Source organism: Artemia sp. Qi Xiang Cuo, chromosome 7 (genome assembly GCF_049724085.1).
Source record: "Artemia sp. Qi Xiang Cuo chromosome 7, ASM4972408v1, whole genome shotgun sequence".
Lineage (NCBI taxonomy): Eukaryota > Metazoa > Arthropoda > Branchiopoda > Anostraca > Artemiidae > Artemia > Artemia sp. Qi Xiang Cuo.
In genome coordinates, this window is record NC_142800.1 from 46,621,490 (window position 1) to 46,648,302 (window position 26,813).

General features: G+C 34.8%; 1 protein-coding gene across 31 annotated transcripts in view; it reads right to left on the minus strand.

Moving 5' to 3' along the window:
* Dscam1 (Down syndrome cell adhesion molecule 1) overlaps window positions 1–26,813 on the minus strand; it is a 230,432-nt gene that overhangs the window by 39,056 nt on the left and 164,563 nt on the right. For 8 of the 31 annotated variants that reach the window (XM_089092328.1, XM_089092326.1, XM_089092323.1 and 5 more), the window contains exons 12-21: window positions 24,620–24,904; window positions 18,973–19,092; window positions 17,327–17,648; window positions 15,416–15,564; window positions 13,345–13,476; window positions 12,253–12,420; window positions 10,099–10,318; window positions 8,460–8,701; window positions 6,714–6,869; window positions 4,600–4,730 (exon numbers count right to left, since the gene is read on the minus strand). In XM_089092328.1, coding sequence (XP_088948454.1) covers window positions 4,600–4,730; window positions 6,714–6,869; window positions 8,460–8,701; window positions 10,099–10,318; window positions 12,253–12,420; window positions 13,345–13,476; window positions 15,416–15,564; window positions 17,327–17,648; window positions 18,973–19,092; window positions 24,620–24,904 — 1,925 coding nt within the window. Of the gene's footprint in view, window positions 1–4,599; window positions 4,731–6,713; window positions 6,870–8,459; window positions 8,702–10,098; window positions 10,319–12,252; window positions 12,421–13,344; window positions 13,477–15,415; window positions 15,565–17,326; window positions 17,649–18,972; window positions 19,093–23,627; window positions 23,913–24,619; window positions 24,905–25,783; window positions 26,072–26,499; window positions 26,788–26,813 lie in introns of all 31 variants that reach the window. The other 23 variants (XM_089092325.1, XM_089092334.1, XM_089092339.1 and 20 more) reach the window with 4 other exon arrangements.

A 26,813-nucleotide genomic window follows, 5' to 3' on the forward strand; every position in this document is an offset into this window, starting at 1 on the left:
AAACCTAGCGAACTTCGGCACTCCACTAGACATCTCGATGGATACTACATTACCAATAGTCAATCAGATTACTGCCACTGAGCAAACTATCGTTTGTAATAAGCATTATCAGCGTCCACCACCCTTATTTAACAAGTCTAAAATCAAACAAGGAGCACCCAGACATTTTATAGTAAGGCTATAAGGAAGGGATATCAGCGTCTCATACGACTTTTGGGCATAAAATGTTCACAAAGCTGTAATTGTCGTGATTAAATCAAAATTGGTTGAATAGCTGGGACATGACTTCAACATTAAATCTCATGCCATAATGGGCAGATTTATATACCAGTAGCAAATCCTCTCTCTTAGCCAGGTCTACTCAATTCCTGGATTAAAGCCTGAACCGGGCATGAAAAGAAAGATGAACCCATGAAAAGTCAATCCCTGGTGATTGTGATAGTACACAGAAGAGCAAACAAATGTTAAAAAAAAGTTGTTGTGCTCAGCTCCTCACAGAAGGAATGAGGTATCAAAGCAATATGAATTTTCCGCCAAGAAGATGTACTATTGGCAGAAATAGCGCCAAAGATTATCTGTGTTCTCCACTCAAAAATATATAAGATCTGGTTCAGAGCTGCTATCACTAAGTTTGGGTTGACTTTTCAGACATTGAAAGCGTAGACCGGAGAATCAATATTTTTTTACCCGCGTTGCCACGTCGTGCCACGTCAGTTATTTGATTTCAAACTTCGCGTGAAGAGTTGGCGTTATATCCTAAGCTCCACAAGAAAACGAAGAAAGAAGTAGAAACTCCAAATCTAGTGGATCAAAAAACTTTAGAGAAAAAATATTCAAAATGAAGTAGTCTACTCTAAAATATAATAGAAGTCGAAGCAATGTGGTTAGCCACAATTTCATGGACGCCAAAAATTTAAAAGGCCAGTGTAGGTAATCAAGACTTTTTGGTAATACAGACTATAATCCTCGCTTAGGGTTCAGGTGAAAAAAAAATCTCAAAAAAACACCAGTCAAAACAACCATATTTTTGTAAGAACTACGCTTGTTCGTTGTTTGATGTGAAAGAAGGTGGATTTTGGTTAAACTTTAACAATTCGGAGAAAGACCCGACACTTGTCTTTCTCCTGTCACAGCTCTTAACAGCTTTTTATCAAAAAGCAGAAGACCTAAAAACTAAGAAACATAAAGTTTTTGATTTTATAGAGGCAAATTTTAAAATAAAAGGTGAGAAGCGACGAAAATTGTATATTTTCAGAAATGAGAAGGGTTATTTATTTACCATTTCAGTAATAGAGAAATAAAACCAAAACCCATGCGACGGAACTAAACTGACAGATGATAAGGGATGATTCCTGGTACTTTGTTGCTTATTTGAGATCCAAATTACTTCAGATACATCGATTCTTTCAAATGAAATATCAAGTCACTTGAAATCATCAAGTCATCAAGTCAGATCAGTAAAAAAAAACAGCATTCTAACTTGTCTCAGACCTTAGATCCTACAGAATTCGCAATGGTATACAGGGCGTCTACGAAACCTCGTCAAACATCTCGGAGCTGTGCTGCAGCCGTGACGTTCTTACGCTATGATTGAAAAGACAGCTGTGGATTTCACGTGTCCCAGTCATACTGCCGTCGTAAGGTGTCTTTACTGATCTGACTGATCTGATACCAGAAAATTAGATTTAAAATATTCAGTTTCAGTGAAGCTGTCTCCTTGATGGATCTTTTCATTACCCAACATCACCCCTTCATCATCACTTATTCCCAGTTTTAACAACTTAATCTAAGTAAAATAAACGAGGCCTGATGACGATGACTCCACTAAACACAGAGCAAGACTATACATATTTACACTATATTTACGACCAGTTTACATCGCATTATTCTAAAATGAAATAAATAGTCACCTTGTACCGGCGTAGTGGAACAAGCTATGACTTTGTATACAATAGTTCTCTGGTTCAATCCCGCGCGGTGCAAGGAATATACTTCCTTTAATAATTAGTCCAATAATTTTTTTTTCTTATACTGGGCAGAATAAAAATGTAGGAAATTCTATCCAGAATTTCTATTGCTACCTATTTCTCTGTTATTCAGTTCTGAAAAGTTTACTTATTGCTGTCTGGTTATTGCTCTGGAAGTGTGTGAGTGAAGGGGATTGACTTAGTTTGTTATTTTTTTCCTTATTATTTGTTTGCGGAATTGATTGATTAATTTAGGTTGATTTAGGAAGAGTTATGTATGTAATCGCTATGCGATAGCAAAAATTAATTTTTTTCCCTAGCGTTGTCAGATAAATGTTTGATTGGATCTGTTTGAGGAAAGGGTATGTCCCTTTTAAATTGCCTTCCAATTCTGCCTAGATTGTGCCAGTCGCAACACTTTCATACTCTGTAGCGCGTTTTTTTATGTATATCGTGACACATCTTTGAAATGAGGCGTAGAATTATATACTTCCTGTTTTCTGAAAACTTCCTGTTCTCACTTCACTCTTGATTTTCTATTTGTTTTTCTGTAATACCAGAGAATGTCTTTGTCTTTGACAGAGACAAAGATAATGCTTTTGTCTTTGGATTTATCTGAGCTAGGTCTTAGCTTTCCTTTTAGTCTGAATTTAGTAGTGAGTAATAAATACATTTTTACTGACAACCCAGACGTTAAACTATCGCCGTTCATTGCAACTACTACTGTCTTTCAAATAAATGACTTCACAAGCCTCAATGTCTTTAAATAGTCTATCATAACGGTCTGCTACAACATACATCTGAGTTGTTTCTTTGGGAAGTTTCTCTAGGAGATTTGTAGAAGTCCTTTTAGCAAAGTCTACTAAAATTTCATCCCTCCTAGGAAGTTGGCCTTTTATAAAGGGTATAAAATCAACAAATCCCACACTTGCTGCCTTTTGGAAACTCGGTACTCCAGCTGGCCACTTTTTAATGGTAAGAGAGTGTGGTTATCTAGGTTCTTGAGATGTTCTATGTTTTTCAAAGAAAAGTAAAGGCCATTTTAAACCTAAGCTCAGCAGATACAAATACCTGTTAAAATTGAAACTCAACACGACCAGAAATTACTATTAAAGAATGCAATCAGCATTCTTTAATAGTAATTTCTGGTCGTTTGTCATCGTTGTGCAATTTGACAAAAGTTCAAATTTTGTCTATTTGGGTAAAGGCCCTTTTTAATAGTCGAAAGTGAGTGGGGAGTAATTAACCCCCCTCTCACGCCCTCCAATTTCCGAGCTTATATACTGCTCCTGAAGTCTGGGATCTCCGGCTCCCCTTATAGTTTTCCTTTAATAAAAGCATACAACCATGGGTAGACCAAAACATAGAAGGATTGATCGTCAATCGTGCACATATCGTGATCTGCATTAACGGACAAAAGAAAAAGATATCATGGTTATCACTTAGTTTTCTTGCCAAAAATAGCGAATTTTTTTTTTTTTTTTACTAAAAATGGATTTTTTCATTTGATTTGACGGATGGGGTTGTGAATTTGACTATATACCCCTATATACCCCAGAACCGAATACCGTCACCTTATTCAACGACTAGTTAGAAAAGAAATATGACGTCATTCGTAGAGGGGAGATTTGAGAGAATATGACATAATTCGAGACAATATAGAGAGACAATTTGAACTAAATCAAAGCACACTATATGCATGTAGATTGTCTGCTAAAGCTAAAGCTACTATTATTACTGCTTCTACTAAAGCTAAGGCTACTTCTAATTCTACCGCTACTGCTACCATTGCTACTGCTATCAAAAGTGGTGTTACTGCTTCTAAAGTTAAAGGCATTGAGGCGAAAAAATTTGGAGAATCTTCCGGATAGTAACGACAAATTAAATTTTCACACAATAAGGCAACATACACCTACGAAATTCGTAAGGTGTGTCTTGGTCAACCTCCTTTAAGTTTTCCCACGGGGTGCCATCCATACACCGCATTTGGGAGTCGATCCTATGGCATATGAAGGCCATAGCCAAAGTATGTCTATTTCCTACGTTTTAGAATATCAGTAAATAATAATTGACGGGTTCATCGGCGAATATCTAAGTTGGTGAGCTTTTCCTACCATGATATTAGAAGACTGTTCTATGACACATCTTTTCAGAGGCTAGGACATGTTTTTCCAGTTAGACGTTTAATTTCCAGCATTCGTTAGCACAAAGAAGGAAGGACATCACGTAGCTAATAAGTAGTCGAAGCTTCAAGCACATAGAGTATTTACTACTGAGCGAAACAGGTTTCAATCTGATGAAAACTGACACCACTTGTCCAATTCTCCAATTTGACTTCTTCGGCTATTTCACTATCACATTCAATCCGACTCTCGAGATACTTAAATTCTTGACTTGCTTTAACTAGAACTTGCATTCTTAGTAGCACACTAACAAAGTTGAAAAAAAAAATTTACAATTATTTATCCACGCCTTAACTCCCCCCTGCGCTCCCCAAATAGACTTACGTGGTATACAAGTAGACTATCATAAAAAAAATCGAGAGGGAAGACATTTTTGTATTACAGAAAAAAAAACCTGGATTTTTCTTGACAGAAGAAACAGATGAAGAAAGAAAAACAAAAGGACTTACTCCTTCAGCCTCTTGAACATAGACAGTATACTGTGTGATAATTCCATTTGGATATTCTGGTGACAGCCAACTGATAAGGATAGATTCTGGAGACATTTGCAAGGCCTTAACGGATTGCGGTGCGTCTGGTACTAAAAACAAAAATAACTCTTATAAATTAAATTGCTTTTCTGCATAATTTTCTCTCATAATTCTAAAGCACATATATTAAATTCAGACGATTTCGCTACAAAACAACAGCTTTGGTTAATACTGCAAATTAAGCAAAGAATAACAGGGACATAATACAAATTATAATAAATTACTGGGAAATTCGTTAAGACTATGGTATACTTTGGAGAGGAGAGTGATTTGTTCTATTCTATCCAAAAGAGCATTGCTACGAAACTAGGGGGTAGTTTTAAGAACTTGCAAGCTGGACTTGTCGACTTCTTCTACGAGTATATACCATTTTGTATACTATTTGTTTTATAGCCATACCAACTGATCGGTTCAGCTAATATTTTCCCGATATTGACTAGAATAATGACAACAGTCTTTTATAATAGTCAGTTTTTCAAAAAAGGAAAATGGTGATGATTTATTCTATAGAAGAATAGTAATAAAAAAAAACTAGAACACACAGAAAAAAAGACAACGAAAATAGACAGCGAGAAACAATTAGTCTTTTAGGGGAGGAGAGGGGGAATGGGAAAATATTACTATTCAACAATAAGAAATCTAAGGAATTACGACTAAATCTTGATGAAATTTTAGGATTAAGGTTGTTTGAAGTTTATTCATGTGCATAATTTCTGAATTACCAGACCTCCAGCAGCAACAACTTTAAGATGTTGCATACACCATAAACAGATATTGCGCAATCCACAGATTCTTGTTTAATTTTAAATAATAATATAAGCTTAAACGCAGATGAATATCTTGAATAGTAGACATTAAATTCAAGGACTAGACACAAATAAATTAGAAACGGCTGAGAAAAAACAGAAAACAATGATTTGACAAGACCCAAACAAGGTGATATTTCTGGCAGATTTAGGTAAATAAACCAAAATATTAAAAGCAAAACTTTAAAACAAAAAGAAAGAAACTGAGAAACAGGTCAGAGACCAGGAAAATACAACAAAAATTCGAGGACCAAGACAAATTAAGGCTACAGGTATATTCATAGGAATTCATTTCGGAACGACGAGAATTTGAAACGTGTAGTGGATGAATTCATCGCATAAATAAAAGCCAAATATTAAAAAAAAAGAAATAAGAAAAATATACGAAATCATAGAACAACCACAGACATTCTGATATTTTCAGAGGGGCCAAGTCCCGAGTTCACCAACCTCCTGCGTAAGCAAGACACCTTGTACAGACAAATGATTTCAGCTGAGAAAATGAAATTTCAAGTTAATTTGGCTCAAACTTCTTCCATATTATTATCCTTTTTATTCGTGTAATGTATTATTCCTTAGTTTACTCCATACTTTCCATTTACATTTTCATTAACATTTTATTTCTATGTATATAATTCTTAATGGGACCAGTTGACTTTAAGCATGTCCGACATGTGATCAATCGGTCGTAAAAACATGTTTATGAATAATCACTAGCCCTTAATGATTGGTAACCATAATTATGATAAATAAAAGCTCAAATGGGGATAAAATCCTTTTAATAGACAGTGATGATGATAAAAGTGACAGAAATTCAAAAAAATACCAGATATTTCGGTCACATATACAGTGACCGTCATCAGTAGTAAAACGTAGTAAAGTAGAAAAGTAGTAAAGTAGTAGTATTTTTGTGAACTTCTATCACTGTTATCATCATCACTGTCTATTAAAAGGGTTTTATCCCTATTTGAACTTTTATTTATTGTCATGGAAAGGCAGTGTGGTCTCCGAAATTATCTAAACCATAATTATTATTTATGGTTACCACCATTTATGGCAACCACCTTTTTTTGTAGAACGGCTGACGACTTGACGTAATAAAATTTATTTAGACCTACATAAAAAGATAATACGATATACTGCTAACGATTTCCTAGATAATAAACGATATCAGAAATGTCTATCATAAAGTAAAATAAAAATTGTCGGAAAATACGAAATACTTGCCATCTTGTTCAGTATAGCAATGCATGGGAGCGGCTTTAACGCCGTCTCCGCCTCCAGTGTATGCAAGAATAGTGATGGAATAATTAGTGTATTTCTTAAGACCATGAAGGACAGTTTCACTCTGAGAAGTAATCTTTGTGTCTTTGCTCGCTTCATCTAAAACAATATAAATAATGTTGTACTGTAAAAATAAATTAAGGTTCGATTCAAATCTGAAGCTTAGCGAATAAACTACGACGGTCTGAATTGCGCAACGAATTGACAATTAGAACAGGCAACCATATATTCACAAGAACAGAGGTATAGCACATAACGAATGGGGGTCAGAGCATTTTTTTTTCAAATACCAAGGACAATGAAAATCAAAATGATTGTTCGAATTTGTTCAGTGGACTCTTACACAACTATATATGCCCGACTCTTCAACTCTTAATGAAAAAGACCCCCACTTACAGTTAGGCACTTTTTGGTACCAGCGAGTGCCAAATTAAAAAACAAAACATTGGTGAAAAACCGGAAAAAAAACTGGCAGCTTAAATATGTGTATGTTTCCTTTGAAGGCATAGTTTTATGGGACCATACAGATAGCTAATGCTTAAATTTTTACGGACGAATATCGTTATCAATTTTAACTTAGTAGTTTTGGGGTATCTATTTTCTTTATCCTTATCAAATTTAACTTCATATTTTTGGGTTATTAATTTACACAGTTCAATGCGGCAACCCTAACGGATATGTTGTACTATTCTAAAACTTCATAATTTTGTAAGGATCAAATGAGAATCTTAGGAAAATGCATTTTTCAGGGATGAATAGACCTAAGAATTGTCCAGAGGCCAAAAATTACTTTTTTTATGCTTTATTACTTTAAGAGGATGGGAGGTTGACATTGGACTGTATTACAGTAAATCAGGTCTCAAAAAGTAAGTTTAGAGGGGTGGGCTCTCAAAAATAATTGACTAAATTAAATTCCCATATTTCGATTATATTTATGCATGATTAGTAAACAACGCCAAGACCAGTTTTAAATGATGATAATGATTAATTTTAGTAGAGAGATAAGAACAATAAACCAAAGCAAAGGAAAATATACTTGGTTCAAAATTGTCATATCAGCAAGGCATATCTAACCAACTAAAAAAAGTGACAGCTAGTATCTTGAAGGATTAATATGAGGCTATCTAGCAAAATATTTTTCCGGGGGGTTTCCCCGCGACTTTATAATTTCTTTATTTAATTGTTATCGATGATGAAAATTCTTAATAGAGTTGAACAGTAGCTGTAGTCTCGAGTAAAACTGGGATTATACTTTTGGGTACTGCTACCGTTTACTGCAAACCACAAAAAAATAATCGAATTGGAAATAATGACAATTATAACTTGACAAGACAATTGGTTAAATCAATAGAAGTTTAACTAATGAGGTTGTATATAGTATTGATTTTTTGTATTTACCATATTTAAAATTCTGTACCATAACAGGCCAACTTACTGAAAGGTTTCATTTGAAAAAATTCCAGTATGGGCTTGGAAATGCTAACATAATTGTTTGTCGTGCCACCACTTGGGTAGGTGCCATAAACCACTATTTAATATTTGACTTTACGATAGGAGTTTACTTCTATCTAGTAAGGAATTAAGAAGAAGAAGAAGAGTAAAGAATTACATATCACAGAATAGCTTTAGCGAGACAACAGGGGCGGGACTCTATAAGAATATCATCACATTAGCATAATTAAAACTCACCGAACCATAGCTTTGCAGGTGCATAGATAACCTTGTATCCTTTGATGACTCCATTGGCATTGGCAAGAGGGGGTGAACTCCAAGAGACCCCGATCGTTGTAGATGTCAACGTTGCACAAGTGAAATCCTGTGGCGGCTGATCTGGCGTTCCTTCTCCAGTAAATTGTATAACCTCTTCAGACATTGGACCTGCACCAACTTTGTTAAATGCCTGCACCACAACAGAATATTCGGTATACGTTCTGAATGGAGATTAGAAAGGAAACAAAAATTAGAGTTTAAATTCATTGTTGCGAAATTACAAGGAATATAAAAACAAAAATCGATATTTAAGTACGTCACAGAATATATGTACATTATCACTATCTTAAAAGAAAATACCAGATTACAAATAAAATATTTATTGAATGAAACAAGAAAATAATTTGTATTCCTAACTTGTCCCACTTTAAACCACTTTTAAATGTTTCTGGAAAATAAACCCTAAGGTAGTTTTAAACTATCAAAACTATCTACTAATTAATTTGCTTTTTTTATGAATGTTGTATTTTCCTGAAGGAAAGAAAAAAAAAACTCAGTGAAACGAAGGAAATGAACGTCCTGATCAGTTCAACCCGTGATACTCTTCAATCTGATTTTGATTTATTTTATCAGTTGGTTGTAGTTTAGATGCTTGCCATCTTAAAATCTTGAAATCTAGCAAATCTTGCCATCTTAGATTTGCTATCTTAAAATGATGAGTAGTCCATCTGAGTCAGAAAACCTACATTATCATTATATTCCTGCCACAAACCTAAAATTACAAGTTCTGAGAGTGTTGATGCTGAGAAAGACCTTGGGATTGAGATTGAAGTAAATTCTTTTTCAGTGAAAGTAAAGAGCAGCATTGAAACTCAAAACGAACAAGAATTATTCCGTATAGTAGGTCGAGGAGGACTGCACCATCCTCAACTCACAAGTCTTTACGTTAAAATTAAGGACTTTACGGAAAGCATTTATGAGTTCAACAGGGTAATTGAAAGTATTTTATTTACCTCTAGCTTTTAATACACTGGAACTGAAAGTTGTGTTATTTCAAGCAAATATGCGCCATAAAGCTAGAGGCATTGTGAAAAATGCTTTTTATCGCTACATTCGATAGGGCTTTTTACGTTGAGAGACAAAGCAGTGTGAAATCAAAAAGCCATGGGTTAACTGTCTAAAAGAGATCCAATGGCATAGTAACTTTTATTTCCCTCCATTATACCCTAAAATCACTATGATGAAAGTAAATTTAGCATGGTTTTAAGGATGCAAGAGTCAAAAATGAGAAAGAAGTTCGATTTAAAGAAAAGAATTACCATTGCATCCAATGTAGAAAGAAAACAAACCTTTGGCAGTTTTTCAGATCCCCCCCCCCCCCCACCAAAAAAACAAAATATTTTACCCCATTTAGCAACTGCACGTGTAAGGGGAGAAAATTTTAGCTTTTAATCTATAGTATTCCTGACTTTTTTTCTCTTTGGGACAACACATTTTGGGCGTATCCCTAGTTTCCGGTATTTTTGGTCCTCGGTATTTTTGCACGAGAAAGATCAGTATTAAAAGTAAAAAGAATTTTTCTGTTTAATATGAGAAAATTCCTCATCGGAATACGTACTTAAGGTTGTTTATCTGAAGATTATGCTCTTTGCTGTGGTCACGGTTAAATTCAACAGTCTCAAAAAGGAAAGGTTTATCTGAAGACCCAAGCTTGTAGCCAACATAGTAGCCAAGAATGTCTCCATTCCAATGTTCTCTGCTAGGAGGCTTCCACATTACTTTCAATGTACTTTGGTCCAGAGCTTCAACTTTCACTCCACGAGGGGGCCCACTTGGAACTGAAAGAAGAAAAGTGTTTTAGACCTTACCACAATCAACAATAAGGAAACACGTAAAAGTTTATGACGAGTCCTAAATCAAATGTCACACTCGACCATCAATGATAACAATCCTAAACGTTCCACAGTGAAAATTCTCAGCAGTTCTCTAATTAAAATAACTAACTTGGAAAACCACATATGAGATAAGAAAGCTTGCATAATACCACTTCGCCCAGTCCCGTTTAGTTCAACAAATTTTTGCACGTAAAAGACCGACCTTTCATGAAATTTATTCGCATTCATTGAATCTAAAGATACAACAACTGTCACAGTAAAGGGAACCCACTACAGAATAGGGTAAATTCGAAAAAAAAAAAAAAAAGAACGGCTGAATTACATGATAAATCTACAAAATTTAGGAAATAAAATCGGACAAATATCGATAATTTGGGGAGAAGGGGGGGGGGGGCGAGCCGGAATGGCTCTATCGTTGCATATGTGCCAGCTCTACGAGATGGACAATGGACTCAACATTAATCATACCAGGCACCCGAAGCATGGTTTTATGTTGATTTAACACGCAGTGTGGAGGAACATTGTCTGTGAAATTAAAATTTGCAGCTTATCTATTTCAACTCAGGACAGTACACTCGAGCAGTTGGTAAAAATCCGGCTCCCAATTTAATTCGCATGGCACTGCACAGCTTCTGATTTATGTCAAATATACAAAATCTAATTTTCTCCATTTTCAGAATTAGACAGAAATTCAGTTTTCTTGTTTAAAAAAAAAGAAAATTAACCCTATCTTTGAGGCTCGAAACGGAAACAAATCTCTTTTCTGTACAAACAACAGGTCATTAGTAACATCCAAAACCCTAAGGAGACATGTTTTTTTTAATTTTTTCTGTATTTTTTAGTTATTTTTTCACTCTCCGGGAAAATTTACATCGTGCAGCATAATATTTTTTTTTATCGTAGCCGTTTTAAGGTTAACTCACGATGAGATTTTACTAATAGGCCTATCAAGATTTAGCTTGTGCAAATTTGAACCAATCATAATTTTTCATACAATTTTGTAACCAATGAGAGGATTTTATAAAAAATTTGACTAGCTCAAGGTAGTGCTAGAATCTCGGTATTAGTAATCATTGTGAATGCGCATTCGTATACCGGTTTCAGAGTTTTGGTCACACAATGATAGTAGAAGAGCAGGATTTCTACGACTATACGGCGAATATTGTGCCGTTAGCAACTTAGGTGTGTACAGAAAAAGAAGATTTAAGCATAAATCTGAAAAAAGTTATACAGTTTAACAAGTGAATAAGCAAAATGGGATATTTCAAACTAGAGTAAAGCCAAATAAGTATCGCTTGATTAATTATCGTACATGGCATTGCTATTGGTTTTATTTGTTCGATGTTGGCTAGAGATGTTACGATCCTCCTGATAAATTCATTAGAATTACGAGATCTTACAGTATATTTATCTTAAAGTATATATTCTTAGGTATCTTACAATATATTTATTTACGGCAAGTTTCATGAAACTGGCTAATAAGATAAATTCAAAGATAAACGACGAGAATAAATAAATAATCATAGCCAACAATTTTACAAGAGATGACAAAATTATTTAAAGGTTTTATCTGTTGATTCCCATGGATGTTTAACACAGACACATTTATATTTTGCAGGGATTCTGCGAAACTTTTAATATTTCCAATAATATGTCGAGTTGGATCATTTTCAGCTTATATCCACGATTTCTGCAAGAATGTTGGATTTTCAGCTCGCTAGGAATAATATATTTATTAAACAATATAGAAATGAATATAAATATTTAAACTTATCTTATTACCTAGTAATTTTTTCCTTTTTTCACAATACTAGTGCTAAAATGATTTTTAATAAATGGGAATTACCAGAAAGCAAATATTAATTAAATGTCAGTACCTTCTTCAGCAGTGACAATCGTTACAGTTGAAGAGGGCTCTGATGCTCCAACTTCATTTTCAGCAATCAAACGGAAATGATAGTTAGTCGATGGCCTCAGATTATAAACACCAGCAACTGTGGCTGAACCAGGTACCAAGACGCGCTCTATATCATTGTTCCAATCTCCTAAAGAGCAAACAGTCTTAGAGATTATTAAGAAAATGAGGCTTTCGCTTCAGCTTTGCTCACTTCAAACAAGTATGCTTCAATTCAACAGAACAAACAGGGAGATATGGTCGGAACGAATCGATGCTCAAAGGCTGCATATTATTAGGAAATAATTTTTTATAAGAGCTATAATTGTTATAAAAGAGCTATTCTTGTTAAAACTAATAAGTCTAGTTTTTTCAATACCATAGTCGAATTTAATTTTATATAAATGGTAATATCGGGAATTTTGAGCCAACTATTGATTTCAAAAATCATGGAACACGAGTAATTAAGTCATCTCCAAAGATGCCTAACCTAAAGGGTCGGTATACTTTCGATAACTAACAGAGGCTATATCTTTTTTTTATGCATGAAGGAAAGCGTGGATATTTGATTATAGAAATTGCATGGGGCCAGGTTTCAATAGAAGGCGAAGAATTTTATTATTTGGTTAGTCTTGCCTGCTTTACCTCACGGCTGGGGAATCAAGCTGAAAATTTCAATTTTTTCGAGGGGGGAACTTAGAATTTTGCGTTTGTTGAAGGGGGCCCAATAAATGTTCTGAAAATAGTATATAGTCCGTGCTTTTTTTTATTATTTTATTTTATGCATGGGGCCTGCCTAGATAATTTATAATATCCTAAAGACTTATTTTCACTCCCTGCCCTTTTTCTTCCACACCCTCACCAAAGCTTTCCTAAGGTGTTTAAAACATGCAAAATCGGTTTTTATGCATGGTGGTTGTTTACCTGCTCACGTTGTGGATTACCGCGTACCCATTCAGGTAATAAATCTATGGTCAATACAAATAGTACACTGGGAATACACTTGGTACTTCATATTGACACAGATTCAATAGAACAATTAATAGGATAAGGGAGTGAAAGAAAAACAACTTACCCTTTATGAGTTTATATTCAATAAGATACCGGGTAATGGGAGCATTTCCGTCATATGGTGCGGTCCATTGAAGTTGTACAACCCTTCCAGACTTATCCAAAACTTTTAAGCCAGATGGGGTTTCAGGGACCTCTGTAAATAAGGAGAAAAATAAATTAGACAAAAGGGATCAAACGAAGGATCCTTGTATCCCTGGCCATGGAGCCTTTCGAGGGGTAATAAGAGTATTGTATTTCAAATCTGTATTTATTGGTGATTAAACTTACTTACTTAGTTTCGGAATGTTAGGTTAAGACATGAATACTCAGCATCTTTTTTTTCTTTTTTTCTTTTTACTGCACACAAGTTGGAAAACATTGCACGCAGAAATAAATGTTACTATTCCTATTCACTTTTGGTTCAACTTAATTTGGCTAGGGGTTTAGAAACTAAAAATCTTTCTAGACCTTTAAGTCGAGCTTAAGTTGAAGAGAGGTACAAAAAGAAAGAGGAGGGGAATCTAGCTAAGAAATTCCACCAAATTTTACCAGATTAAGGATAAGAGTCCAATTCACCATCCAACCGAAGTAATAGCACATCTCTCCTGCAGATGGGTGAGAAGGTTCAAAGTCTTTTCACTATTTCAAAAAAATTATTTACACATCAAAATTATTTAAATGTGCTAATTGATCTACCTATTATTAATTTCCAAAACATTTTGTCTGGATAATTTGGCTTTATATAAGTGCTTATACAACGATTATAAATAATAAAGCAACGCCATGACGTTGTTCTGCAATTATAGGCAGCTTTTTGTGGCAATCACTTGATGATAGACAAAACATTATATTTTATCCCCATCAAAGAGAGTTGTCAATACACGAAAATGTTTGTGTTTGTTTATGTGTGTGTGTGTGTGGGGGGGGGGGATTCGTCTTTCAAAATCTAGACAGGTGGGACAATTTTGCGTTGTTTTTTCTCTTTTTTTAAAATTTTTCTCTTTTTTTCTCTTTTTCAAAATCTGGAGGGAGTAAAAAAGCCACAGGAATTGGTAGGTGTTATGCTTTAAGGCAGTTACGCAGCTTTAGCTTGAACATGTTGCATTCTTTAAATACCACAAAAAATTGGGTTAGATTTTTTTGTTTTGGGACAAAGTAATATAGACTTAGCTAATCAATTTGATATTGATAAATAAAGAACAAGGTTTGTGTTAAGCAGAAACAGCGTTTTTAGGGCCGTAACTAAGCGACGCATCATAATTTCCCTAAAGATTATTGTTAGGACGTAACGCCGAACGTAACGCCGTAACGTCGAAATGTTTACAACTAAAATGTGAATTCAATGAAGAAGAAACGAAACCGGAATCATTGACCTCGAAACACTTTTATCAGCAAAGCAGGCCAAAAATCAATACAACACTTCGTGTTGCCCAGGCACCGTAAACCTAGTTTCTATTCTAGTCATACTGTTGCGTCAGTACATTTTGTCATACATTTTGCATGAGCAAAATGAGATCCCTTTGATCAATGAAAACCCTAATCTATATGTTATAAGCTAATTTATTTATCAGGGCTTTATAATTTAGGCCCAGTCATTACGAATAGTGATAATTAAAATTGTATAAATGAACAAAGTCCGGTTTCAATGCACTTACAAGCATTTAATTACCCAAAAAAATTTAGGGTATCTGAGACTGCGTTGTTTCCCTCTCTTTTTTTTTCTTTTTTTAATAGCTTAAGGATCGTACATAACGATAAATCTATCACTTGCTCCATTATATACATAAACAAACCTGCACATAGAGGGCGGAAGACATCACCTCTTTAACATTGGCTTAGAAAATCCTTCTAAAAAATATGAAATATTATACCCTAGAATATATCCACCTAGTGTTTTCACCCTCCTCCCACTTCCCAAGAACAATCATCTAATCATCCTCCCATAAGGATGGGGCCTACTGGCATATATGTTGTGAACCATCTATGTATACAGATTTTTAGAGATTATTTTTATTTTTCTGTTACAAAAAAGGTAAGAGTTAAAACAAAGAAAAAAAAATCATGTAAATATAATAGTTAAATACAAAATTTACCTTGAACAATTAGATTGATACTTGTATCATCAGAGCCAAAGGCATTTGTAGCCACACAGGTATACAGAGCTGAATCACTGCGGTCAAGTTTTCTTATGCTCAAGTCCGACATGACACCAGACTGAAGGATCTCTTCACGGATTGTGTACCTTAAAAATAAAAGATAAATAAAAACCAAGAAGGAAAATTACGATTGGAAATTCCATTGTAGAATAATTATAAAATTCAATTGAACGATATACAAATCAAAACAATATATATTTCACGTGACTCAAAATTTGTAAAATAAATAACTAGCAATATGAGAGTCATATAAAACCAGGTTTAAACTTACCCATTAAAAGTAATTAGCATGAGAAAACTTGTACAGTTTTAGGATAAGGCAGAAAACACAGCCAAAAAGGAAATCGATCTTGACACCAATTAAGCCATGAAATCAGCATGTTTGAGAACCAAGATTCGAGCTTATTTGTACAAAAAATATAGTTTTTCGCATTAAACTTCGCATTTTTTTTTTCGAGAAGTGTGTTTTCGCGCGGATACACTTTTTATGTTTGTTTTCAGTCTCGAGCGCGAACGTATCGAATCAGTGGTCGTAGATTATCAAGAGAGGGCTCATTCAAACAGAAAGTTAATGTTACAATGACCATTTTAAGTAATAAATTATACTAAAGCAAACGCCCAATATAGGCCATTTTGTCCTGAAGAAGAACGATTTCGGCCTAAATAGGGCCAAAATATTATGGAGCAAAATTTGTTACATAGCTAAATGGCTTAGAACATCTTGAGGGCTACATATTAGCCTCCCAGTTTCAGAGAGCCTACTGGCTTAGGAGGGGGGGGGCATCTCTAAACATGCATGGAAGACACAAAAAATTGAACAGCTTCATAGGCCGTTTATGAAACAAAACTAACAGTCATAGAGTGTGCCATAATTGCGTATTATCTATTAGAGTGGATGTCAACGCATTTTTTTTTAGCGCATATGCGTGTCTGTGAAGGTTGGAGTGAGGCTACCTAAAGCCGAAAAAGTACACTTTTTGGCACCCACTTTCATACTTTTCATGAAAGGGGCTTCGGATAAACAGGGAGAGGGGGGAGGTTTAAGCATTAATGTCCCTTTATTTTGAAGAATCTACAGGACTTCAAGGGCAATATGAAGATAAGGGGGTGAAAGCTCCTCTCTTATTGTGGGACGCGGTATTTTTCTCTCATTTTTATAAGACGAAAACAATCTCAACATTTTAACTACAAAAACATGGTGATAAAAAATTGAACTTAAATGTAAAATGGGGTATGTAAAATAAGAAGGGTGCCCCCCCCCCCAAACTCATGATAACCATGAACATTTCTGTTTGATATGATCGAATTTAGAGTTCGATCATTTGATTTTGTATTACTCGAATTAAAGGAAGAGATAATAAACCGCACTTTTTGACTATAGTTTTTGTTATTTAACGACCTTGGCAGGAAGAATGATGGAAGATGGAAGGGTAAAAACAGTTCCAAAATATTGACACTGACACATCAAACAATAAATATATATAGAAATATCGATTTTATACCCCCGCATTGCTCGCCTATCGGCTCAAACTGCTTTTATAGTTTGCCAAAACGAAGTATAAACACTAAGGAATTTCTCTCTTCTGGAGTCTTTCCTTTTGTCGTTCTCAGCAACAGCGTAAAAAGGAATTACGTCAAATTAGGTTCAAATGTATCGCATTAAATTAGAAAAAAGGGGAACAAAGCGAAAAACAGAGGGAAAGAGGTATAAAACAAAATTAAAAGCGAAAAGGAAGGGGGGGGGGGGGTCGTAGGATAATCGTAGCATAAAAGAATGTATGATTTCATTTCTGGTAAACTGTCTTTCGTCACAGTAATAGAAGAAAGTATAAAGAATATTGTACTTACCTATTATCACTTTTTGGTTCCAGTCTTTTGTTATTCATATTCCACAAGATTCCGATTGGTTTTTCCCCTTTAGCTTCACACTGAAGGACCACTGGTTCGTTACGTCGGGCAGTTTGATTGCGGAACTTAATTTCAAAATGCGGTGGGGCTTGAACACTGACGTAAATTACTGCAGATAAGCCTGCACCAATGCCGTTCGATGCTTCACAAAGGTAGTATCCTTCACTACTCTTTTGTATATTTGACATTGTCAGCGTACCATCTTCAACTCGAACTGTTCCGCTGTTAGTTTTTATATCGCGGTAATCACCCGGAGTGGATCCTAAGATAGAAGATTTCTAATTAGTGAGCTTGAATATTATTTTTACTTTCTTAATATTTTAAGAGCAAATTTTTTGGTTGTATAATAATTTATTATTATATTGATCGATACAGCACCAATTTCTTATTCAATCCTAAAACAACTTTTGTGATAAATTCAAGTATGTAATCACAAGTCCAAAAATGCATACTTTACATAAATTCTTACAGAAATATAAACTTCAGTTATTTCGTTTAAATATTTGGAATCTGCTAAAAAAAAAAGGCAGTATCATGTTCATATATCTATTTTAAGAGATGCAGGAAAAGTATTAAAATTTTTAAACATTGTCGCAAAAAAAGGAAATGTGAACTGCATAGTATTGAAATTGCATATTTAATTTTTATTTATTTACGGATAAGTGACTCAGTTTCTTCCTTTTTTGTTTGCAATTTCGTTCTGTGTTCAAATGTCTTTACACAAAATGTTTTTTTATGTTATTTGTTTGTTTTATTTATAAATACTCCCTTATAAAAATCCAAATGAGCCACAGTCTCCAGTAGCTTTTTGGTATTTTCAAGTCCTTTTCAAGTGGGTTCAATGTTTTTTCTTATGCCTAAAGATTTTCCCACAGCATATAATAAGACGATATTAAGCTACCTTTTCCAAATCCAAAAGCCGTATCACACAAGTGCCTGATTTTGCAGGAAGGTGAAAATAAGGTTTTGAAGCTTCCTTTTGAAGATCTACTTTTCTTCTAAGATTAAAAATATGACTTTTCTCTTAGCTTTCATGCTAAAGTATGCCAAGTAGCCTTTCTAATAAGATAATAGCATTTCAAAAAACAAAAGAATATAGCAAATGATTACAATAGAAAGTGTAGCTCTTCTCAGTCGCGAATTTTTCTTTTCGGTTCTAGTTTTATGTTTTAACTATTTATTTTTATAAACAAGTATGTCGTTTTTTTCCTTTAAATTGTTGACGTTTGTCTTTTAAATTGTTTTTGTCGTCTGTTATTCTACTGGACAGATGCTTGGCGGTGATCTTTGTCAAAACAGTTTCAGTTTCTGTTCTCCGTTCTGTTTTCTCTTGCATTTCCTGTTTAATGACATATATTTTGTCATTCTCTTTATAAACTTTACTTTCTTCACTTTTTGTTTAGTTACTTATTTAATAACTTATTTAGTATGTTTAGTTTTGTTTAGTTTTTTACTTTTTGTTTAGAAATAACAAATCCTTTCATAGAGCCATCAGCATCGAGTCAGTGCATGAACCAGTGCATGTGCTTGCAAGAAGGTTTACGCTACACAACTTGAAAATGATATGAAAATAAAAGCAGACTAACCTGTTGCCCTTTTCCAAGAAAGAGCTGGTTTCGGAAAGCCATCAGCTTTGCATTCGATTTTTGCTTCACTTCCTTGAGCAAAGGCTTTGTCGGTCGGCTCGACAATCCAACGTGGAGGGACTAAACAAACAAAAATTATTACAACTTATGTAAAGAATGTTAGGGGTTTAAGAAAAACTGCCCTATTCTACACACTTGCCAGTTAAAACTCGTTACTACAGGAAAGAGTATAAATAGATATTAGCAGTTACCGCAATCAGTGATTGACAAATAGGGTTGGGGATTTTGGACACCAAGATTACTTCTTAAACCTGCCAGTCTGATTATTGGGCATATAGTCAGAAATGATGCCTAACCTCACGCATAGTTATTGAAAATTCAGGCATCAATTGATACTTTGAGTGATATTTTTACCAGTCCTTCGCTATATCACCATCTTCAGGCGTGTTAGAAGTTCAGACTAATAAATTTATATGTTTCACCAAAGCATAAAAAAAAACTGAAACTCCTCTATCTGGTTCGTGTTGACCAGCTTAAAAATTTAGGGGCTAAATTACAAACAAATGTCCGTCGCCAAATTAGACATAAAAATAAATTGTGTATGGTCTTAATAGAGACGGAGGTCAAATAAGACAAAGAGAAATCTGGGCTGTTTTCAATAGATTTTTCACAAGCAGCAACAACGGACCTTTTTAAAAACAAAAACTGAGCCTATTTTAGGATCATCAAAGAAAGTCGATTAACTTTTTTTTAAGTGTCTTTCTACAGTGTTTTCATTTTTAAAAATATGCTTTTGTTCATCATGTGATTAGTGTTGGTATTTTCTTCATTTTTAAGCAGCAACATTAGGCCTTTAAAAAAAAATTAAATTGAGGCTATCTTAGGCTCTTCAAAATAAATCCATTCACCTTTTTTAGTGTCTTTCTACAGTGTTTTCATTTTTATGCTTTTGTTCATTCATCAGGTGATTTTAGTTTTGGTGTTTTCTTCATGTTTAAGCAGCAACATTGGGTCTTTTTAACAACAAAATTGAGGCTATCACAGGCTCTTCAAAATAAATCCATTCACCTTTTTTAGTGTCTTTAGTGTGTTCCATTTCTACAAATATAATTTTGTTTAGTTCTGGTATTATTTCATGTTCAAGCGGAAAGCTTGAATTAATTAGCCTAAACTTCTAATAGACCTAAAAATGAGGCAAAGGACTGGTCGACTTCAAATTTCAGGCAATGTTTAAATTTTCGATCTGTACTAGTGAACTTTTGAGCTTATATACTTTTTGTAATTAAAACCTGAAAATAACTGGAAACACCAGCAAAAAAAGGCCCTTTTTCAAGCTAGATAGACATAAAACAAAGAAACTTCAGAATAAGATTTTCCTGGCCGAAAGCTAATTTTTATCACTATTTTTTTTGTATCAAGTATTACTCCTACAACTTTTTACTGAATTCTGCTTCACTGGAATTTATTCAACAAACAAGAATTCTAACTAACTGATAACATGAGAACTTGGCAGCCAATAGCACTAATTTGAACAATCTTGTAGAATTACCACATTAATCTACCAGCATAATAGCAAATGTATTACGAAATTATAAAATCTAGATTTAAAAATTTTCACTTTTAAGAATGTAAATAGTCCTTCGAGAAATTTGTTGTAAAAATTTCATCAATCCAGTAAAGCGGCATAATTTGCAAAGTGATTTAAAGTAATTTATAAAATCTTTACTGCTACAGCAAATTTTTTAAGTGCGTAACGTCACAAGTTTGTCATTCGGTCTTTACCCTGATAAGATCATAACCAATGCTACTATTTTCGTTATTGAAACGGTAATTCTTACATGCACCCTTGTACCAAATTGAAGGATAAACACACTTTATTTTACTATTTGTAATGTTTTGTAGTTAAAAATGAAGAATATAATAAATAAATGATGAAAAATTATTTTTAATTAAAATTCTTGGAGTTCAGCTACACTATTAGCATATTCTAACCAATTTGTTCTTAACAGTATGTTATTAAAAATCAAAGAATTCAAGAAATGTATAATATTATTTTTTTAAGCCTTACATAACCTCTTTTAAAAATTATAACCAACGTTTGATCAAATTCATTTATAAACATAAGTTAAGCCGCTTTGTTTTAAGGGCATATTTACGTCGAGGCCGAGTCACGACGTAGGCAATAATGCTCCTAAACTAATGAATTAAATAAAGAAATTTATCAACGAAATCGTGGAAAAAAACCCCTTTGATTATGGTCTTAAAACTAGATCCACCTACGGGCACATTAAAGATAATGTGTCTCGGTCTCTTACAAAATATTATGGAAAAGCAGTAAGCTTGAGAAATAGTGTTAATAAATCGACTCTTGCTAAAATATTCAACGCTATAGTTACGCCTTCTATTATATATGTATCCCCGTTTTGGGAGTTACTAAAAGTTACGCAAAAACGACAGCTACGTACCCATTGTTATAAGTTGGCAAACTTTTTGTTACGTTTGCCCTTGTGGTTTTCAAATAGTTATATTAGCAGCCGTTATGGAATAATTGACCCAGTGACTAAAATTGGGGAGATAGAAGCAAGAGCTTACCGCCGAAGCCTGCAGTTTCTTGCTGACTCATCTCTAACTCGTCTTGTACTGCAATTGTAAGTTAGTGTAAATATCTTGTACTTGTTGTAGAGTGTATTTTTTTCTTTTTTCTTTTTTACTCCACTTATTTGTCTCCATTTGTAAAGCGGGCAGAAAATAAATTATTATTATTATTATTATTCAGTACATCTGGGATAAAATAAATTTATTGGCAAAGTTAGTAGATTAGCCTAGAGAGGACATATCGTACCTCCTCCCCCTCCCTCCCCCGATGGCTGAACTTGACTTATTTAGTTAATTCTTTCCAGTGAGCTACAATTCTATAAAGAGTTTGGATACAGGGAAGCGTGTACAATAAGATGAACACTATACACTAAGACGAATACAAAGCGTTTGAACAGTAACGAGTAATTCTATTGTATATTTGATTCAGTATGTTCGTTATTTTTTCCTCTTGATTTAAATTTTCCATTTTAGTTTGTTTTGTTTATTTTTTATCCCTTTTAGGTCTGCGTTGATTTTAGTTTCTTGGCGTTTTATTTATTTTTTTTCTTCATTTGCATAGTGACGCCATATTGATTATACAGGCAAAATATCAGCAGTACATTATTCTTTTGTGAATTTTACTTGTCTAAAACTCAACGTGGTGCGTTGAGAAAGGTGGCCGGGTTCAGATGAGGAAAGTGACCAGTTTTGGATGTTAAATGATGTATATGTTTTAGTTTGCGTCAAAACAATCTGATAAACCATAAGGGAAAAAACGATTAGCTTTTATAAAAATAAGTTAAGTTCTTATCTTAAGTGAAGTTGTTGAACTTTTCTGGAGCCAGCTTTTGCTATATCTTTGAAAACTAACTGGATAATGTTTTTTTAATACTGTAAATAATATTTCAGACGATAAACTAGGTATTGTATATGTAATAATATCGTAATTCGTACGTTACTAGAATATTAAAATGAAAAATAAACCCCATCTATTATTAACACCGGCACTAGATTTCGCAAAAATAGAACCATTTTTAATAGCATTTTTTGAAGCACCCAATACACACCAGGTGTAAAATAACAATAAGAAAAAATTATTCAAGTTGATGTTTTAAAAATCCAAAGCCAACTTTAAAATCAAAAGATTATTTTTAATAGAATTCATGCGACGTAACTTAGCCCTGACAACAATATAACCTGTCTAAAACGATAAACAATTCTACATACAGTCTTGGTTAAATATATAAATGCAAAACAAGCAATATTTAGTAAGCAAAAAAAAACAAGCGACAGTGAGAGAGTGCAAAAAGCAAAAAAGTTAAAAGGGTGGTCAAATCTCAGGCGCATACCCTTAACACGAACTTCAGCCTCTACTTCAGAAACCCCCGCTGAATTATTTACACGACAAGTATATTTTCCCGCTTGTTCTAGGGTGACTTGCCTCATGATCAGAAGGCCAGTTTGCTGTGCAACATTAACGATAGAAACAGAATCTGAAGAAGTAAGTGAACGCCCATCATGAAGCCAATAAAAATGGATTGGAAGATCCCCCGATACTACAATGCAGGTGAGTTGTACAAATCCACCGTCTGATGTATCAAGAGAGGGAGTCATGGGAAGGAGTTGTGGCTTTTCTGAAAGCAGAGAACATGTAAAAATATTTTAGACTGTGGCATAAAACATTTATCTCTAACTTGCCATGTGTTCCCCAATATCATACAATAGTAATGTAGTGCATGGATTAAATACATGATGAAATAATAGATAGATCGCATTCCTTTTGTTTTAAAGCTTATCTTCTTTTTTGGCTTCTTTTAGGTTCTGCAGTGTCGTTAAGATCCCAATAATACGTAGCTGACGTTAAAGCGTTCGTCACAACGTCATGGCGGCTGCAAAACTCCGCAACAAACGGAGAGATTTTGTAGATATCTTATGTTCCATCACTTGCTCAAAAGGACCAGAGGTTAAAGGTGAGGAGTTTTAGCATTTTCTGACGAAAGAGTATGCACCCGAGATTTTAATTTTGAAAAACTATCGCAGCTCAAAAGCATTCCGAATCCAAATATTTATTAACTAACCATCAACATTGAGCGCTGTAGAATATTCGGCCTTTCCAGCTGCATTTCTTGCAACACAGGTGTAGGTTCCTGTGTGCCCAGGTCCGACTGGATCTATAACAAGCATGCTTGTCCTTCCTCCTCGTGTCGTTGTAATACCCATTTTAGACGATAGCTCCGACCCAAGAAAATACCACTGTATTTGAATGGGACTTTCCCCTTCTAATACCATGCACATGACTGAAGTTGCACCTCCAGCATAAATCGAATCTTCACCGAATGAAAATGGCGAAATTTTTGGAGGAACTAAAAAACTTTGGCTTATATATATATATATATATATATATATATATATATATATATATATATATATATATATATATATATAGTATATTCTCATGGGTGTGTACATAAACTTAAGATGAAAGACTGAGATTTGACCACCGTCAATTAAGCCTATTCCCGTGCAAATCACCGTGGACGTGTAGCCGTGCAGTGTGCGCTGCAATTCCAGCTCTGTTCCTTGCTGTGCATGCGTACTCTCCGCTGTGACCAGGTGAAACAGGATCAATTATGAGGATGCTTGCTCTTGGTCCAGCTTTTATAACATTGATTCCCATTTTGTTAGAGACTGAGCTACCAGTGAAGCTCCACTGGAATTCAATAGGACTTTCTCCCTCGGTAACAACGCATGTTGTTTGAGCCACGCTTCCAGCAAAAATTTGGTCGTCACCAAAGTCAAAAGAAGACACTTTCGGCGGAACTACAAAACAATTTGAAACGTATCTCAAAGTCAATCAACAATACGATTATAAAAATGCAAATCCAGAGCCTGAATATGGGAGATTGGAATGATTTAAGGGGGAAAATAACAAGTATTAGTTACAGTTCCTTCTCAAGGGTTAGTTGACGCTGTGCATATACAAGTGTTTGCAATTTATTTACAGTGAAAAATACAAAATGTGCCTTGCGCCTGAGACGACCGAAATTTAGAACACGGTAACACTACTAACCGTGTACATTTAGCTCTGTGGAATATTCCGAGACTCCTGCAATATTTCTAGCTACGCAAGTATACTTTCCACTATGTCCAGGTGCAACAGGGTCAATTAGTAACATACTGGCACGACCTCCCCTTGTCGTCGTAATGCCCATTTTTGATGATAAAGCAGAACCAAAAAAGTTCCATTGGATTTCTATTGGGCTTTCACCTTCGGTGACAAGACACGTCACTTGGGCAACCCCTCCAGCATATATTGAATCTTCAGCAAATGTGAATGGCAAAATTTTCGGGGGCACTGCAAGAATACAGGAAAGTAAATATAAAAGACAAAATTATCCAGCACCCCCAGTTGGGAGTACTATTTATAGGGCAAAATGGCTTCCCTGGATTGTTTATCGTTTTTTTTCTTTGGATTAAAGTCCAAGAAAGATACAAGCTTATTACATTACATGGAAAGGGTAGTATTTTGTTAGTTTTTCTTTCAAGACGTAGGCTGAAGCTCACGTTAGGGGTATTAAGCAAGTTTATTATTGTACTACCATGGACATAAAGTTCTGCTGAAACTTCGGCAACACCAGCCGCATTTGATGCTCGACAAGTATAAACTCCCCGATGTCCAGGTATCACAGGCTCAATAACAAGATAGCTAATCCTGCTACTGGCCCTTGTTGTCGTTATACCAACTCTCGAGGATATTCCACTACCCAGAAAATTCCACTGAATATCCAACGGTAGATCTCCTTCTGATACAAGGCAAGTCACTTGAGTTGTCCCACCGAGAAAAATTGGGTCCAACCCGAAGTCAAAAGGTAGAATTTTCGGCAGTACTAGAAAACAAATTACCGTTTACTCTCAGTGAGGCACTATACACTTGCGTACCACCTGCATTAGCTGCTATGCATGAGTAGTTACCAATATGTGCAGAAGTTACCGATTCTATCATTAGCATGCTACTGCGGGCACCCAGCGACATCACTATGACATCTTCCCGCATTTTAGACCAGTCTCCGTCAAAATTCCAAGTTAAATTCAAGGGCAAATCACCACCACTTACAACGCACAGAGTTTGTACCAAACTACCAGCGTTTAAGGGCATGCTCCCAAAATTGAACGGATTGATTTCAGGTGGGACTAAAAGAAAAGCAAATTTTAGCCACAAAATAAAGCGCTTTACCATTAACAACTAGCTGTGCAGTAGACGATGATCTTCCAAATTCATTTGAAGCAACACATGTATAATTCCCGGCATAATGTTGGGTGACTGATTCAATGGCAAGAACACTACTTCTTGCATTGATTCTTGCAATGTTAATACCTTCTACATTCTCTAATCTACTACCTTGGAAAAACCAAAATACATCAAGAGGCATGTCTCCCTTTATAACAACACACTGAACCTGTGCGGGATCACTTTCAAATAACGGAGTCTCTCCAAAGGAAATACGAATGAGTTCTGGAGCAACTGAAAGTACAAACTGCCACAATTCATTTTAGCAGCAATAAAACAAGGAATTCAGACTAACAAATTTAACAAAAGAAAAAAGATTACTCATTAAGAAATAAACTAAACCTCACAAGGTTATTTTAATTTTGAGATCCATGAAAACGAAAAACAAGGGTAAAAGATCTACTGGTGGTACATAAATACTTTCTATAGAGATGCAATAATGACCAAGCAATGTCTCCTTGGTCAGATTTTGAGCCCATTGTCAAATAGTAAAACTCTTCTGTATCGAGAAAACCAGCTAGTACCCATGTGGTCTCCCTTAGAAGTAAGAAACTGTCAAGGCCCGCATTCCTGTTACATAAGGGGCACGTAACCCAAACAAAAATGAAGCTTTTCTTAGAGTTCTGAAATAAGAAAAAGGATAAATATAAACTTTTATTCACCATTGACATTAAGTATACTTGTATAATTAGCCATCCCAGCCGAATTGTGGGCTGAACAGGTATATTCTCCAACATGTGCTGCAGTTACGGCATCAATACTGAGAATACTAATTTTTGGTCCAAGTTTCATTGTTGATATGCCAATTTGACTCGACAAGTCCTTCCCATGAACAACCCACGTTAAGGATAAGGGCAAATCACCCTCAAGAACTACGCACTGAACAGCAATTGGCTGACCAAATTTAGCGGCAGAGTCACCAAACGAGAATGCATCAATAATCGGTGGCACTGAAAGAGCTTACGTTTGAGGGCAC